Consider the following 18,559-nt stretch of genomic DNA (forward strand, 5'->3'; position numbering starts at 1 on the left):
CGAACCGTGCTGCTGGCCTGCTTTAAAAGCCAGCGAATTATCCGAGTGAGCTAAACCAGCCCCCTAAACTGACCCCTTCTGGGGTCAGTACCCATTACCCTCTGCATAAAAAAAACTTCCCCCTCGCGTCTCCTCTAAAGTTTGCCCCTCGCACCTTAAATGTATGTCCCCGAGTAATTGACTCTTCCACCCTGGGAAAAGCTTCTGACTATCCACTCTCCATGTTCCTCATAATTTTGTAAACTTCTATCAGGTTGCTCCTCAAGCTCTGCTGTTCCAGTGAGAACAAACCAAGTTTATCCAGCCTCTCGTCATAGCTAATGCCCTTCATGCAGGCAACGTCCTGGTAAACCTCTTCTGTACCCTCTCCAAAGCCTCCACATTCTTCTGGTAGTGTGGCAACCAGAATTGAACACTATACTCCAAGTGTGGCCCAACTCAGGTTCTTTGCAACTGCAGCATGACTTGCCAATTTTTATACTCAATGCCCCAGTCGATGAAGGCAAGCATGTCGTATACCTTTTTGACTACCTTCTCCACCTCCGTTGCCACGTTCAGTGACCCGTAGACCTGTACAGATCCCTCTGCCTGTCAATACTCTTAAGGGTTCCGCATTTACTGTATATTTCCCACGTGTATGAGAGCTTTACCTCATATGTGTCCGGATTAAACGCCATCTCTGGTATTGTGGAATCTAACCATGCAGAAATCTTTTGGGAAATGTGTGTTTAAGTTTTCTTTCTTAAATAAATATTTAAATTTAATATTTAAAATATCCAGAAGTGTTTTGAAATGATTTGCTTCTGACTTCTCATTATAAAATATAAATCACAAATGGTTGTGACAGCTTGTCCCAAGTTTCCCTTTGGGATTGGGCATCCGAGCAATTACCACCAACTATATCAGAACAGCAGAGTTAATGGGCTGGATTCTCCGCACACCGACGGCCAGCGTGGGGACATGAGAATCCAGCCCAATGTTTTGAGTCCATATAGCTTCTTCGCAGCTCTGAAGAAGAATCATTTGATTTGAAGCATTAACTCTATTTCTGTTTCCACAGTTGCAGCCAGACCTGCTGAATCCAACTGCAGTTTTATTCTGTACACCTCTGGCACAAGTGAATCCCGAGTTAATAGCCATCATTGGCATACAATTAATTGACTAAAATACAATTAACACTCTCTGTCACAGCCTCCTCAGGATGATTTTTACTCCGATCATATAGTCAACATGCTGCCAAAACCTTTTGCCTTACTGCATCAGGAAGAATGCCAAATTTAAAAAGGAGCAACCATTTATACTGCATGAGAAAAGGGTGTTGAGTGGTTGGCAAGCTGATTCTGGTTGAGATGTTGCCATGGAGAATGTACCAGCGAGCTATTGTCTCCATGTTTTTTTTAAATTTAAAGAAGATGCATTAGCTGCAGAGGAAGTAGCTTCTCGCAAATGTACTTATTGAGAAATCCACTGGACAATTGGGATTCCTACAGTTCCAATTGCTTTGAGATTCACATATCAGTGCAAATGGGGCCTGAGCTATTTGCGGGTGGGTGTGTGTGTAAGGGTGTGTGTAAGGGTGTGTGTGTGTGTGTGTGTGTGTGTAAGGGTGTGTGTGTGTGATTGGAAGGTGTTGTTGAAGGAACCTTGGTTACTGCAGTGCATCTTGTAGATGATACACCTGGCTGCCTTTGTTCGTCGATGGTGGATGGTTTGAATGTGGAAGGGGGAGCAAGCAAGCAGCCTGCTTTGTCCTGGATGGTGGATGGTGTTGAGCTCCTTGAGTGTTGTTGGAGCTGCACTCATCCAAGTCAGTGGAGAGTATTCCATTACACTCCAGATTTGTGTTGTGTAGATGGTGGACAGGCTTTGGTGGGTCAGGAGGTGAGTTACTCGCCATAGGATGCCTAACCTTTAACCTGCCCTGGTAACCACAGTATTAATATGGCTAGTCCAGTTCAGTTTCTGATCAATGGTGACCCCCACAATGTTGATTGTGGGAGATTCAGCAATGGCAATGCCATTGAATGTCAAGGGGCGATGGTTAAATCATCTCTTGTCGGAATGGTCTTTCCTTGGCACTTGTGTGGTGCGAATGTAACTTGCCAAATGTCAGCTCAAGCCTGGATATTGTCCACATCTTGGTGCATTTGGACACGGACTGCTTCAGTATCTGAGGAGTCACGAGTGGTGCTGAACATTGTGCAATCATCCGCAAACAACCCCACTTAGAACATAGAACAATACAGCACAGAACAGGCCCTTCGGCCCTCGATGTTGTGATGAGCATTGTCCGAAACCAAGATCAAGCTATCCCACTCCCTGTCATTCTGGTGTGCTCCATGTGCCTATCCAATAACCGCTTGAAATTTCCTAAAGTTCCTAAAACTAAAGTTCCTAAAGTGTCCGACTCCACTATCACAGCAGGCAGTCCAATCCATACCCTAACCACTCTGAGTAAAGAACCTACCTCGGACATCTCTCCCACTCTGAATCTTATCGTTATGCCCCCTTGTAACAGCTACATCCACCCGAGGAAATAGTCTCTGAACGTCCACTCTATCTATCCCCCTCATCATCTTATAAACCTCTATTAAGTCGCCTCTCATCCTCCTCCGCTCCAAAGGGAAAAGCCCTAGCCTCCTCAGCCTTTCCTCATAAGACCTATCCTGCAAACCAGGCAGCATCCTGGTAAATCTCCTTTGCACCTTTTCAATGCTTCCACATCCTTCCTATAATGAGGTGACCAGAACTGCACACAATAGTCCAGATGTGGTCTCACCAAGGTCATGTATAGTTGCAGCATAACCCCACGGCTCTTAAACTCAAGCCCCCTGTTAATTAACGCTAACACACTATAGGCCTTCTTCACGGCACTGTGAGTGGCAACCTTCAGAGATCTGTGGACATGAACCCTAAGACGAAAGGGAAAATGCTGGAAAATCTCAGCAAGTCTGGCAGCATCTGTAAGGAGATAAAAGAGCTAACGTTTCAAGTCCATTGTGCCATTTTTTAAATTACACAAAAGCATTGATGGTGTATTCTCCATGGCAGCACCTTGACCAATCAATGATAACTTGCCAACCATTTGGCACCCTTTTCTCATGTAGTGTGAATTGTTGCTCCCTTTGAAATTTGGTATTCTTGATGAATGCAAGAAGAAAAACGTCTCTTTTTCAGCAATAATTCTGTACCACTGAAAGATCCGAGAAATACTCTGTAAAGTTTCAACACTCAGCTGTTTTATTATCACCCGGAGAGCAAACACTGGACAGTCCATGTGCTTCTCCACCGAGGTTCAAATGAGCACAGTTTCTATATGTTTTCATTATCAGTTATGACTCAATGACGTTAAGTAGACAAAAGGCCACAGCTCAATGGTCTCTGGTGGGCTGACAATGGTATTCTTGTACAGTAGTTGCAATGCAGAGACTTGGTATTGTCCTTCCGGAGACACTAAAAAATGTGTGTATTCTGTATAAAAGGTTTCGGGGGTGACTTGATGTGGTTTGAGACCATCAGACGATATTACATTGGCCTTCCCCATTTCTTAATTAGGTTACCCTGTATTATTGTTTGTGTCGTTGCCATTTCTTAATTGGAACTACTTTCATGTAATGCTGTAATTGTCTGCGTATTTTTCAGTACTCTAGTTGCTGGTCCTAACTGGCATTCTAAAATGAATCCAAATTTTGCAACTTCACTACGAAGCAACTAAATTAGGAAAGGTTACGGATTGGAGTTTTAAAAAATTAATTTGATGTGGGCATCTTTTGCTGGGCCAGCGTTTATTACCCATCCCTAATTTATAGGGCATTTAAGTTGCCGTGGATCTGAAGTTGCATGTAGGCAAGACCAGGCACATTTCCTTCATTAGTGAACCAGATGGGTTTTTAATAACAATTCAATGATTTCAAGGTGTTATGACACCCTGGGCTAGTGCATGGTCAGTTCCACTTGACCCAGAGTCGCAGCACAGCTGAAATTAGATTTTATTTAAATACCTGAGGTCCTTGGTTTAGCCCAGTAAATTACTGTAACCAGGTTTGTAACCAGGTTTAAAACAAAAGTAACATTTTATTATGTACTGTATGGTACATTTTCTTTTTATTTAAGTAACTATCTACCACCCCTTTCTCCCCCACTCTTTTATATTTAAATAAATAAATATATATATATATCTTTGATGCACTGGGATGACTTCCAGTCAATGTCTTTCTTAAGTTCGGTAAGAAGTCTTACAACACCAGGTTAAAGTCCAACATATTTGTTTCAAACACTAGCTTTCGGAGCACTGCTCCTTCCTCAGGTGAATCAGTGCTCCGAAAGCTAGTGTTTGAAACAAACATGTTGGACTTTAACCTGATAATGTAAGACTTCTTACTGTGCTCACCCCAGTCCAACATCGGTATCTCCACATCATTTCTGAAGTTCAGGCTTTCGTTTTGGTACTTATTCCTTCTAGGCCTGGTAAGATTGGCTACCTCCTCTGCAGACTCAGCATCATTTCAGGTTCACAGCAAAGGATGTGCCGCCGGCCACTTGCTGCTTTCAGAACAATAGAGTAGTTCTTTCACTTCAGTTGAGCAGGAGAGCGAAAGAGAGAGTGTTCCTTTCACGTCCAAGGTCTAAACACTTCTGCCAGATTTTCTCAGAAATCATTAAGCAGGAATCAAATATTGACTGTTGTCAGGCAGAATACAGGAGGTTGTAGGGTTGAAATATGTTGTAGACATCAGAATAGAATTGGCAATTAAAGGTTTTAAATGTGTGTGTGAATTGGTGGACTGGCAAATAATGTACGGAGGTGATAATAGCATTAGAACTAGGAGCAGGAGTAGGCAATTCGGCCCCTTGAACCCCCTCCGCCATTCAATACGGTCATGGCTGATCTCCACTCTGCTTCACTCCACTTTTCTGCCAGTTCTCCATAATCCTTCAACATGTGCTTAATTAAAATCTGTCTATCTCCTCCAATTTACTCAATGATCTGGTATCCACCACTCTCTGGGGCAGTGAATTCCACAGATTAACAATCGTTTTAGAGAAGTAGTTTTTCCTCATCTCTGTTTTAAATTTGCTTCCCTTATCCTAAAATATGGACTCTGGTTCTGGATTGCCCCACAAGAGGAAGCACCTGCTCGACATCTACCCTGTTAATCCCCTTTATCATCTTGCATACCTCAATTAGATTGCCTCTCATTCTTCTAAACACTAGCGTTTGGATTAAACTACTCAATCTCACTTCGCAAGACAAACCCATGTTTGATTTGACTTGATGTGAGGTAGGTCTGCAGGTATAAAAACTTACGTTTACAAAGGCAAAATACTGTGTGTGCTGGAAATCTGAAATAATGGAAAACCTAAGAGATGAGCGGTCATTGTTAATCTTCTCTCCCTCTCCAGATGCTGCCTAACATGCTGAGTATTTCCAACATTTTCTGTTTTTACTTCAGATTTATGAAGGTGAAAGATGGGAGGCTGACGAGGAGAGCATTAAAATAGTTGAATGTGAACCCAAGACATAGGTGAGGGCTTCAACAGATGAGCTGAGGCAGTATCGCAATGGATGATTTTATAGAACTAAATTGTCTTTGTGACAGAGAGAATATGGCCTCTGATGCTCAGCTCAATGTCTGATAGGGTACCAAGATTGTCTGAGGGCGAACTAGACTGTTTGCAATCTCAATAGGTTGAAGGAATCGAATCAGAATCGCAGAATAATACAGCGCAGATGAGGCCCTTCGGTCCATCAAGTCTGCACCGATGCATGAAAAACACCTGACCTGCCTATCTGATCCTATTTGCCAGCACTTGGCCCATAGCCTTGAATGTTATGACGTGCCAAGTGCTAATCCAGGTATTTTTCAAAGCATGAGAGGCAACCCTCCCCGAAGGTCACAGGAATAATGTTTTGCCCCATGTTTAGCTGATGGAAATGCTGAGGTTCATTGACGACCAGATGTTCAACCAGCAGCCTGACAACAGAGAGATTGGAGAGCAATGTGGATAGGGGTGAGACAAGGCAAAGGGGACAGTGACACAGGCAGCTTTTTCTTTAATCACCAGGAGGGGGACGTTTTAGCAGTCTAGCAAGTCAGCTGGTTATGTGCCAGACACACTTTGGACTAGTGGGAGCAAAAATGGGAGCTGTACAGATTCAGCAGTAAAATATCATCATTGAAGTAATTAGGATTCATTGTCTATTGAGTAGGATAAGAACTACTCAAACTGTGCAGTGTTTCTCAAACTGGGTCATTCTGTTTTTAGGATGGAATGATGCAGACAATTGCGCTCACCTTTAGTTCTTAAACTGATTCAGTCATGGTCCTGATTGTGTGTCCCCCAGGATGTTGGGTTGAAAATTTCAGTGGTACTGAAGATGTATCGAAGTCAGGATTATATGCAATTTAGGCATAACCATATTCCTGCGCATTTTCCTTAGCGGTGGAGGCCATTGGGCTGGAATGGGCTGTTGAAGTAAGTGGTTACAGTGCATCTTGGGGCCGGCGTGCGGGGCTGGGTCCACTATCCTGTTGCCTTTAGACACTGCTGTCTCAGTGCACAAGTACCTGGGGGTGGATGCTGAGTCCAGTTGCGCAGGGAGCGAGGAAATGGACACGTTAACCCTTGGTGGTGTTGAACTTCTTTAATGTTGCTGGGTGAGTATTCATTGCACTCTGACTATGTGGTGGGAAAGGTTTTGAGGTGATTAGTCGTCATATTTACCCAGCATCTGACCTCCTCAACCCCACACATATTGATGGGTGTGTGAAGTTCATCTTGACCCAGTGAGACAATTGTTCCAGCTGTGTAACTGCATTGTTAACTCAGAAGCGTAAGGATTATTGGCTGTGTAATCGTAGAGTTAGTACTCACACTATTATTGTGTCATTTGCTCCTCCAGGGTCGGTGACTATTGTTGCAGCAAAGGGTGTGTCAGGAATGGTCATTCTCTCAATCCAGGGGAACTTGCAGCTGACGTATCCCATATTTTACGTGATGCTTGTATGTATGATCGCAACAGCAGTTTACCAAGCAGCGTGAGTCAATGTCTTTATTCACTGTTTGTTGTTCCAGATTTGAGACTAGGTTCCTCGGATACTAAGCATTGCTCTGGGATTCGGTTCCTCGGACACTGAGCACTCCCCTGGGGTCAATTCCTTGGACACCTGAGCACTCCTGGGGTCAATTCCTTGGACACTGAGCACTCCCCTGGGGTCACTTCCTCGGACACTGAGCACTCCCCTGGGTTCAATTCCTTGGACACTGAGCACTCCCGTGGGGTCAATTCCTTGGACACTGAGCACTCCCCTGGGGTCACTTCCTCGGACACTGAGCACTCCCCTGGGATTCAGTTCCTCGGACACTGAGCACTCCCCTGGGATTCAGTTCCTCGGACGCTGAGCACTCCCCTGGGATTCAGTTCCTCGGACACTGAGCACTCCCCTGGGATTCCGTTTCTCGGACACTGAGCACTCCCCTGGGATTCAGTTCCTCGGACACTGAGCACTCCCCTGGGATTCAGTTTCTCGGACACTGAGCCCTCCCCTGGGGTCAATTCCTTGGACACTGAGCACACCCCTGGGATTCAGTTTCTCGGACACTGAGCACTCCCCTGGGATTCAGTTCCTCGGACACTGAGCCCTCCCCTGGGATTCAGTTCCTTGGACACTGAGCACTCCCCTGGGATTCAGTTTCTCGGACACTGAGCACTCCCCTGGGATTCAGTTCCTCGGACACTGAGCCCTCCCCTGGGATTCAGTTCCTTGGACAGTCCTCGGTCCTTTACCCCCCTTGAGTCTCAATATTTAATTTGCCAGCTTTGATGGTGAATGGCACTGTGCTGATGAACCAACTATAAAGCAACTTTTGGAAATCAAGTGTTGACTGCTCATTGTACCACCATTCTCCCTCCCCATGTTGTGACTCAGTTTGAGGTTTATTAATTTGCCATAGTTTGAGGATCTGGTGATATTGGAATAAAGTTCAAAGTTCAGTAAAACTCCATGTTATATATTGCTGCTTATGGAGTTCCAGTTAATTCCATATCTCACTGTGTGTGACACAATTTTGCTCCATCAGCACTGCCCTACAGTCTGTTAGAGTAACAGCATAGGCCATCCAGTATGCTAGCAACTAGGTTTATCTGGGACAGAAAGAGACATGTTAAGATTTGTATTTTATACAATTAGAAACCTATTAAAGCCTGTTTGAAACTGCAGAGTTTAAAAAAAAATTATTTTTATTCAGATTTTTATCAAAACATAGCAAAGGCCAATACGTCGGCCTCTTTCGCTTCCTGAACTCCTGGATCTTCTGACACACTAGCTATAGGTATATCAGGAACAAAAGAATGACTAAAGTAAGATTAGGGCCAATCAAGGATAGTAGTGGAAAGTTGTGTGTGGAATCAGAGGCGTTAGGGGAAGCGTTAAATGGATATTTTTCGTCAGTGTTTACACTGGAGAAAGACAATGTTGTCGAGGAGAATACTCCGGTTCAGTCAACCAGGCTAGATGGAATTGAGGTTCACAAGGAGGAGGTGTTAGAAATTTTGGAAAGTGTAAAAATAGATAAGTCCCCTGGGCCAGATGGGATTTATCCTAGGATTCTCTGGGAAGCCAGGGAGGAGATTGCAGAGCCTTTGTCCTTGATCTTTATGTCGTCTTTGTCGACAGGAATAGTGCCGGAAGACTGGAGGATAGCAAATGTTGTCCCCTTGTTCAAGAAGGGGAGTAGAGACAACCCTGGTAATTATAGACCTGTGAGCCTTACTTCGGTTGTGGGTAAAATGTTGGAAAAGGTTATAAGAGATAGGGTTTATAATCATCTTGAAAAGAACAAGTTGATTAGCGATAGTCAACACGGTTTTGTGAAGGGTAGGTCATGCCTCACAAACCTTATTGAGTTTTTGAGAAGGTGACCAAACAGGTGGATGAGGGTAAAGCGGTTGATGTGGTGTATATGGATTTCAGTAAGGCGTTTGATAAGGTTCCACACGATAGGCTATTGCAGAAAATAAGGAAGTATGGGATTGAAGGTGATTTAGCGGTTTGGATCAGTAATTGGCTAGCTGAAAGAAGACAGAGGGTGGTGGTTGATGGTAAATGTCCATCCTGGAGTTCAGTTACTAGTGGTGTCCCGCAAAGATCTGTTTTGGGGCTACTGATGTTTGTCATTTTTATAAATGACCTGGAAGAGGGTGTAGAAGGATGGGTTAGTAAATTTGCAGATGACACGAAGGTTGGTGGAGTTGTGGATAGTGCTGAAGGATGTTACAGGATACAGAGGGACATAGATAAGCTGCAGAGCTGGGCTGAGAGGTGGCAGAAGGAGTTTAATGCGGAAAAGTGTGAGGTGGTTCACTTTGGAAGGAGTAACAGGAATGCAGAGTACTGGGCTAATGGCAAGATTCTTGGTAGTGTAGATGAACAGAGAGATCTCGGCACCCAGGTACATAAATCCCTGAAAGTTGCCACCCAGGTTAATAGGGCTGTTAAGAAGGCATATGGTGTGCTAGCCTTTATCAGTAGGGGGATTGAGTTTCGGAGCCACGAGGTCATGCTGCAGCTGTACATACCTCTTGTGCGGCCGCTCCTGGAGTACTGCGTGCAGTTCTGGTCACCACATTATAGGAAGGATGTGGAAGCTTTGGAAAGGGTTCAGAGGAGATTTACTAGGATGTTGCCTGGTATGGAGGGAAGGTCTTCCGAGGAAAGGCTCAGGGAATTGAGGTTGTTTTCATTAGAGAGAAGGCTGAGAGGTGACTTAGTAGAGACATATAAGATAGTCAGAGGGTTAGATAGGGTGGACAGTGAGAGTCTCTTTCCTCGGATGGTGATGACCAACACGAGGGGACATAGCTTTAAATTGAGGGGTAGTAGATATAGGACAGATGTCAGAGGCAGTTTCTTTACTCAGAGAGTAGTAGGGGTGTGGAACGCCCTGCCTGCAACAGTAATAGACTCGCCAACTTTAAGGGCATTTAAGTGGTCGCTGGATAGACATATGGATGAAAATGGGTGTAGGTCAGATAGGCTTCAGATGGTTTCACAGGTCGGCGCAACATCGAGGGCTGAAGGGCCCGTACTGCGCTGTAATGTTCTATGTTCTACACCAAAGATCGCTATCTCTGGACTCGGCACCACTCGCGTGTCTAAGATCCTGGACATTGCCTTAGCAGATCCCTGCCAGAATCCCTTAAGAGCTGGGCATGCCCAGAACATATGGATATGGTTCGCTGGGCTACCCGCACATCTATCCTCAACCCCAAAGAACTTGCTCATTCTAGTTGCCGTCATGTGTGCCCGGTGGACCACCTTAAACTGGATTAAGCTAAACCTGGCACATGATGATGAGAAATTAACCCTGTTTAGGGCATCCACCCACAGGCCCGCATCCGGCTCCCCGCATATTTCCTCCTCCCACTTGCCCTTAAGTTCGCCGTTCTCGCTGGCACGCTACTCCTCAAGTCCGGTGGCAGCGGTGGCATTAAGGATCTGGGCTCAGTGGAGAAGACACAGGGTGGGTGGAGGGAGCCTCAGTTTGGACTCCGATGTGCAACAATCACAGATTTGTCCCGGGCAAGATAGACGGAGGGTTTCAAAGCTGGCATAGGGCAGGTATTAAAAGGATATGGGACCTGTTCATAGACGGGACGTTTCCCAGCCTGAAAGCGCTGGAGGAGAAATTCAATTTGCCCCCTGGAAATACCTTCAGGTATGTGCCTTTCTTAAAAAACAGGTGGTGACATTTCCGTTGCTACCTCCACGCAGGATACAGGGTAGGGTGGTCTCCGGCACCTGGAAATTGCAGAGTTAAGAAAGATAAAACCAGACTTTTCCTGCACAGGAGGTGATGATTTGACATGTTAATTATGGTTTTGGAGATCTCAGAAAGAGCTCATGCCACAGTCCTGTCCTCCTGATCCCTGCAGTGCCCCATTAGACTCGGGCTTCCAGTCACACAACCGTTGACCATCATCCTCTGCCTCCCCCAAGATAATTTTGCATCCAATTTTCCAAATTGCCCTGGATCCATGGGCTTTTACCTTCTTGATCAGTTTCCCATGTAGGACTTTGTCAAAAGCCTTACTGAAGTCCATGTAGATTGCATCAATTGCAGTACCCTCACCTACGCACCTAGTCACCTCAAAATGTAATCAAATTTGTCAGACATTTGATAAAGCAATGCCGAATATCCTTGGTTAATCCTTGCTTCCCAAAGTCCCTCAAAATGTTTTCTAATAATTTCCCTGAAGTTAGACTCACTGGCCTGTAATTACCTGGTTTTTCAATACTTTCCAGCACGGTAGCATAGTGGTTAGCACAATTGCTTCACAACGCCAGGGTCCCAGGTTCGATTCCCGGCTTGGGTCACTGTCTGTGTGGAGTCTGCACGTTCTCCCCATGTGTGCGTGGGTTTCCTCCGGGTGCTCCGGTTTCCTCCCACAGTCCAAAGATGTGCAGGTTTTGTGGATTGGCCATGCTAAATTGCCCTTAGTGTCCAAAATTGCCCTTAGTGTTGGGTGGGGTTACTGGGTTATGGGGATAGGGTGGAGGTTTGGGTAGGGTGCTCTTTGCAAGAGCTGGTGCAGACTCGATGGGCCGAATGGCCTCCTGCACTGTAAAAATTCTATGATGATCTATTAATTCCCTTCTTGAATAATAGATAGATAGAGATAGAGAAATACAGCACAGAACAGGCCCTTCGGCCCACGATGTTGCGCTGAACTTTTGTCCTAGGTTAATCATAGAATTTTGGACAATTTTTCATGGCCAATCCACCCAACCTGCACATCTTTGGACTGTGGGAGGAAACCGGAGTACCCTGAGGAAACCCACGCAGTCACGGGGAGGATGTGCAGACTCCACACAGACAGTGACCCAAGTCGAAATCGAACTTGGGACCCTGGAGCTGTGAAGCAATTGTGCTATCCACAATGCTACCGTGCTGCCCTTAAGAAGTTAACCTACACTTCATTATTCTACCCTAATCCATGTACCTATCCAATAGCCGCTTGAAGGTCCCTAACTTTTCCGACTCAACTACTTCCACAGGCAGTGCATTCCATGCCCCCACTACTCTCTGGGTAAAGAACCTACCTCTGACATCCCCTCTATATCTTCCACCATTTACCTTAAATTTATGTCCCCTTGTAATAGTGTTTTCCACCCGGGGAAAAAGTCTCTGACTGTCTATCTATTCCCCTGATCATCTTATAAACCTCTATCAAGTCGCCCCTCATCCTTCTCCGTTCTAATGAGAAAAAGCCTAGCACCCTCAACCTTTCCTCGTATGACCTACTCTCCATTCCAGGCAACATCCTGGTAAATCTCTTTTGCACCTTTTCCAAAGCTTCCACATCCTTCCTAAAATGAGGTGACCAGAACTGCACACAGTACTCCAAATGTGGCTTGACCAAGGTTTTGTACAGCTGCATCATCACCTCACTGCTCTTAAATTCAATCCCTCTGCTAATGAATGCTAGCACACCATAGGCCTTCTTCACAGCTCTATCCACTTGAGTGGCAACTTTCAAAGATCTATGAACATAGACCCCAAGATCTCTCTGCTCCTCCACATTGCCAAGAACCCAACCATTAACCCTGTATTCCGCATTCATATTTGTCCTTCCAAAATGGACAACCTCACACTTGTCAGGGTTAAACTCCATCTGCCACTTCTCAGCCCAGCTCTGCATTCTATCTATGTCTCTTTGAAGCCGACAACAGCCCTCCTCACTATCCACAACTCCACCAATCTTCGTATCATCTGCAAATTTACTGACCCACCCTTCAACTCCCTCATCCAAGTCGTTAATGAAAATCACAAACAGCAGAGGACCCAGAACTGATCCCTGCGGTACGCCACTGATAACTGGGCTCCAGGCTGAATATTTGCCATCCACCACCACTCTCTGTCTTCTATCGGTTAACCAGTTTGTTATCCAACTGGCCAAATTTCCCACTACCCCATGCCTCCTTACTTTCTGCATAAGCCTACCATGGGGAACCTTATCAAATGCCTTATTAAAATCCATGTACACTACATCCACTGCTTTACCTTCATCCACATGCTTGGTCTCATCCTCAAAGAAGTCAATAAGACTTGTAAGGCAAGACCTACCCCTCACAAATCCGTGCTGACTATCCCTAATCAAGCAATGCCTTTCCAGATGCTCAGAAATCCTATCCCTCAGTACCCTTTCCATTACTTTGCCTGCCACCAAAGTAAGACTAACTGGCCTGTAATTCCCAGGGTTATCCCTATTCCCTTTTTTGAACAGGGGCACGACATTCGCCACTCTCCAATCCTCTGGTACCACCCCTGTTGACAGCGAGGACGAAAAGATCATTGCCAACGGCTCTGCAATTTAATTTCTTGCTTCCCATAGATTCCTTGGATATATCCCGTCAGGCCCGGGGGACTTGTCTATCCTCAAGTTTTTCAAAACGCGCAACACATCTTCCTTCCTAACAAGTATCTCCTCAAGCTTATCAGTCTGCTTCACGCTGTCCTCTCCAACAATATGGCCCCTCTCGTTTGTAAATACTGAAGAAAAATACTTGTTCAAGACCTCTCCTAGCTCTTCAGACTCAATACACAATCTCCCGCTACTGTCCTTAATCGGACCTACCCTCGCTCTAGTCATTCTCATATTTCTCGCATATGTGTAAAAGGCCTTGGGGTTTTCCTTAATCCTACCCGCCAAAGATTTTTCATGCCCTCTCTTAGCTCTCCTAATCCCTTTCTTCAGTTCCCTCCTGGCTATCTTGTATCCCTCCAGCGTCCTGTTTGAACCTTGTTTCTTCAGCCTTACATAAGTCTCCTTCTTCTTCTTAACAAGACATTCAACCTCTCTTGTCAACCATGGTTCCCTCACTCGACCATCTCTTCCCTGCCTGACAGGGACATACATATCAAAGACACGCAGTACCTGTTCCTTGAACAAGTTCCACATTTCACTTGTGTCCTTCCCTGACAGCCTATGTTCCCAACTTCTGCACTTCAATTCTTGTCTGACAGCATTGTATTTACCCACCCCCCAATTATAAACCTTGCCCTGTTGCATGCACCTATCCCTCTCCAGAACTAAAGTGAAAGTCACAGAATTGTGGTCACTACCTCCAAAATGCTCCCCCACTAACAAATCTATCACCTGCCCTGGTTCATTACCAAGTACTAAATCCAATATGGCCTCCCCTCTGGTCGGACAATCTACATACTGTGTTAGAAAAGCTTCCTGGACACACTGCACAAACACTACCCCATCCAAACTATTTGATCTAAAGAGTTTCCACTCAATGTTTGGGAAGTTGAAGTCACCCATGACTACTACCCTGTGACTTCTGCACCTTTCCAAAATCTGTTTCCCAATCTGTTCCTCCACATGTCTGCTGCTATTGGGGGGCCTATAGAAAACTCCCAACAAGGTGACTGCTCCTTTCCTATTTCTGACTTCAACCCATATTACCTCAGTAGGCAGATCCCCCTCGAGCTGCCTTTCTGCAGCTGTTATACTATCTCTAATTAACAATGCCTCCCCCCCACCTCTTTTACCATCCTCCCTAATCTTGTTGAAACATCTATAACCAGGAACCTCCAACAACCATTTCTGCCCCTCTTCTATCCAAGTTTCCGTGATGGCCACCACATCGTAGTCCCAAGTACCGACCCATGCCTTAAGTTCACCCGTCTTATTCCTGATGCTTCTTGCATTAAAGTATACACACTTCAACCCATCTCCTTGCCTGCAAGTACTCTCCTTTGTCATTGTTACCTTCACCACTGCATCACTACGTGCTTTGGCGTCCTGACTATCGTCTTCCTTAGTTGCTGGACTACAGATCCGGTTCCCATTCCCCTGCCAAATTAGTTTAAACCCTCCCGAAGAGTACTAGAAAACCTCCCCCCCCCCCCCCCCCCCCCCTGGATATTGGTGCCCCTCTGGTTCAGATGCAACCCGTCCTGCTTGTACCGGTCCCACCTTCCCCAGAATGCGCTCCAATTATCCAAATACCTGAAGCCCTCCCTCCTGCACCATTCCTGCAGCCACGTGTTCAACTGCACTCTCTAACCTATTCCTAGCCTCGCTATCACGTGGCACCGGCAACAAACCAGAGATGACAACTCTGTCTGTCCTGGCCTTTAACTTCCAGCCTAACTCCCTAAACTTGTTTATTACCTCCACACCCTTTTTCCTACCTACATCGGTACCAATGTGCACCACGACTTCTGGCTGCTCACTCTCCCCCTTCAGGATCCTGAAGACACGATCCGAGACATCCCTGGCCCTGGCACCCGGGAGGCAACATACCTTTCGGGAGTCTCGCTCGCGACCACAGAATCTCCTATCTATTCCCCGAACCATTGAATCTCCTATTACTATTGCTTTTCTATGCTCCCCCCCTTCCCTTCTGAGTCCCAGAGCCAGACTCAGTGCCAGAGACCTGGCCGCTAGGGCCTTCCCTAGGTCATCCCCCCCAACAACATTCAAAACGGTATACTTGTTTGAAGGGGAACGGCCAGGAGGGATTCCTGCACTGTCTGCCTGTGAGTTTTCTTTCCCCTGACTGTAACCCTGCTACTCGTTTCCATACCTTTGGTGTGGCTACCTCCCTGTCACTCTTCTCTATAACCCCCTCTGCCTCCCGGATGATCCGAAGTTCATCCAGCTCCAGCTCCAGTACCTTAACACAGTCTCTGAGGAGCTGGAGTTGGGTGCACTTCCCGCAGGTATAGTCAGCGGGGACACCAGTGGTTTCCCTCACCACCCACATCCTACAGGAGGAGCATGCAACTGCCCTAGCCTCCATCCCCTCTTTCTTGACAGAATTAGCTGCCCCTTGGACCAACTGGACCTCCGCCCTCCGACTCTGCTTCCAATCAGCTGCACTCTAAACTCCTGGCTCCCTTCACGCTCTTTGATAAATATAGGAAATAAAATGTAAGGAGCTCCTTACTCCCTCCTCACCTAACTCCCTCAGTCACCAAACTCTCACTGTAACACTCAAATGCCACAAGCTCAGCACTCCCTCAGTCACCAAACTCTCACTGTAGCACTCAAATGCCACAAGCTCAGCACTCCCTCAGTCACCAAACTCTCACTGTAGCACTCAAATGCCACAAGCTCAGCACTCCCTCAGTCACCAAACTCTCACAGTAGCACTCAAATGCCACAAGCTCAGCACTCCAGTGCAAACAAAGTCTGCACTGTATCTAGCCCCTATTTATACTGTAACTCTAGCTTCTGAAAACTGGCCTAATGCAATTAACTAATTAACAAGCTCCAGCTGCAAGTAAGTCCAAGTAGAACCTTGTTTAAAGCTGATTCAAAATTCACCTTCTTATAGACCAAACAGCAACTTTTAAGTTAATTAACTAAAAGAAATACTAGACTTTAAATAAAAATGAACCTTATACTCCCTCGTTCACCAAACTCTCACTGTAGCACTCAAATGCCACAAGCTCAGCATTCCAGTGCAAAACATGGTGCCACATTAGCTGTTCTCCTGTCCTCTGGCACCTCACCTGTGTCCAAAGGATTTGAAAAATAACATCAGAGACCCTGCAATCTCCTTCTTGCCTCCCAAAGCAACTTGGGGTACATCTTGTCTGGGCTGGGGGATTGATCCACTTTTAAGCTTGCTAAAACCGTAGCTCCTCTCGGCCAATGCTAATTTGTTCCTCCCTGATTTCTATACCTACATTATCCTTCTCCATAGTGAACACATGCAAAAAAACTCATTTACCTCTACTACCTCTTTCTGCTACACACAAACATTGCCCTGTTGGTCCCTAATGGGCCTTACTCGTTCCCTGGTTACTCTTGCCCTTATATACTTGCAAAACACCTGGCATTTTCCATTATTTTGCCTGTCTGTGTTATTTCATGCCCCCTCTTGCTCTCCTAATTATTTTTTAAGTACTCCTGCACTGTCTATGCTCCCAGGGCATCCTCTGTATTCAGCCCCCTGCATCTGCCGCAAGCCTCCCCTTTTTTCCTTACCAATCTTCTGGACTTATGGACCCACCCTTTACCTTTACAGAGATATGTTGCCATTGGGTCGGTACGTTTTGGCGCCGCCCTTTTGGCACCGATCATTGACACCGCCATTTTGGCGCTAAATTGATTTGGCGCTCATTATTTTGGCGCCCAGCTGTTTTGGCGCCTTTGTTGTGTATTGAATATATTGCCAGGAATGTAATGATAGGTTAATAATAATAATAGATAAAAACATGGCATTTATTTCTAACACCAAATAACAAGTAAAATGAGTATAAAAGTAAATATGAGGAGCAGACTTTATTAGATTACGTTTTCTTCTTACGATTTTTTTCATAGCCTGTGAGTTTGGAAGTGATGCTTGTGCAGCTTGAGACTATTTTCAAGACATCCGTTTATAATTGTTGACGGCACTTCAAGAGTTTCTTCAGCTTTACGCTTCAAACTTGTTTGATGGTAGCAACTTCCACACCCACTGCTGAAGCACCATGAGAATGTCCGTTCACTTCCTTCACTACTTCATTGTTTTTAGTGTGAATGCGACCTTTTACACTCGTTTTTTTAATTCGCATGCTCAAACATTACAATGGGTCGCGTTTTGCTACATTTATCAAAACACTTATAAAGATCCATCGTGTGTTAATTTTTGGTTTGTCTCTCGTGCTTAGAATTTTTTCAGCCATTTCTGGTATGGGGTCTAAGAGAAGTTAAAAGCAAAACTGTATTTCTAGCTTTCAAATGTGAAAAGAGAACAGGCTTATGTAGCACCAAGGCTGTAGATTGTTATCATTAATTGCTGAAGTAGTCTGAATTGGCGCCAAACAGATGAAGCGCCCAAAGGCCAGCGCCAAAAACCGATGAGCGCCAAAATGTCGGCGCCAAAATGATCGGCGCCAAAAGGGCGGTGCCAAATAGTCCCCATTCCTTTGCCAGTTGTACCCTCTCTTTTCTATTTGAAATGACTCCCCTGTTCTGATGTGGACTTACCACCAAGCTCCCTTCGACCAATTTTGTCTGCAATTTTTTAAAATCACCCAATTTTAAAACCAACCCCCCAGTATCTTAAGTTCCAAACCCCGAGGAGGAACATTGCCTCCTCTCAGGCTGGTGCTATGGGTTCATTTACACTCACTCAGGAGGCAGATGGGCATCAGTTTAACATCTCATCTGGAAGAGGACAGTTCTGACATTCCAGCAGTCCCTCAATATTGCACTCGAGCATCGGCCTTCATTTCTGTACCGAGCCATGGAGTGAGACTTTAACCAGAACCTTATGCCTCTGAGGCACAGTGTCACCAGCTGAGCCACATAGGAGTGATCTGAGTGGGACAGCACGTCGCTGCCTGTGCCCCGGGGCCAGTGGGTCGTTCTCGTGTCTGGGGTCAGTGGGTCGCTGCCCGGGGTCAGTGGGTCGCTGCTCGTGCCCCCGGGCCAGTGGGTCGGTGCCTGTGCCCCCGGGGCCAGTGGCTCGGTGCCTGTGCCCCGGGGCCAGTGGGTCGCTGCCTGTGCCCCAGGGCAGTGGGTCGCTCTCGTTGCCCCGGGGTCAGTGGG

General features: G+C 45.9%; 1 protein-coding gene across 2 annotated transcripts in view; it reads left to right on the forward strand.

Moving 5' to 3' along the window:
* nipal3 (NIPA like domain containing 3) overlaps window positions 1-18,559 on the forward strand; it is a 106,237-nt gene that overhangs the window by 63,839 nt on the left and 23,839 nt on the right. For both annotated transcript variants that reach the window (XM_038802225.1, XM_038802235.1), the window contains one exon: window positions 6,905-7,040. In XM_038802225.1, coding sequence (XP_038658153.1) covers window positions 6,905-7,040 — 136 coding nt within the window. The remainder of the gene's footprint in view (window positions 1-6,904; window positions 7,041-18,559) is intronic.

Source organism: Scyliorhinus canicula, chromosome 1 (genome assembly GCF_902713615.1).
Source record: "Scyliorhinus canicula chromosome 1, sScyCan1.1, whole genome shotgun sequence".
Lineage (NCBI taxonomy): Eukaryota > Metazoa > Chordata > Chondrichthyes > Carcharhiniformes > Scyliorhinidae > Scyliorhinus > Scyliorhinus canicula.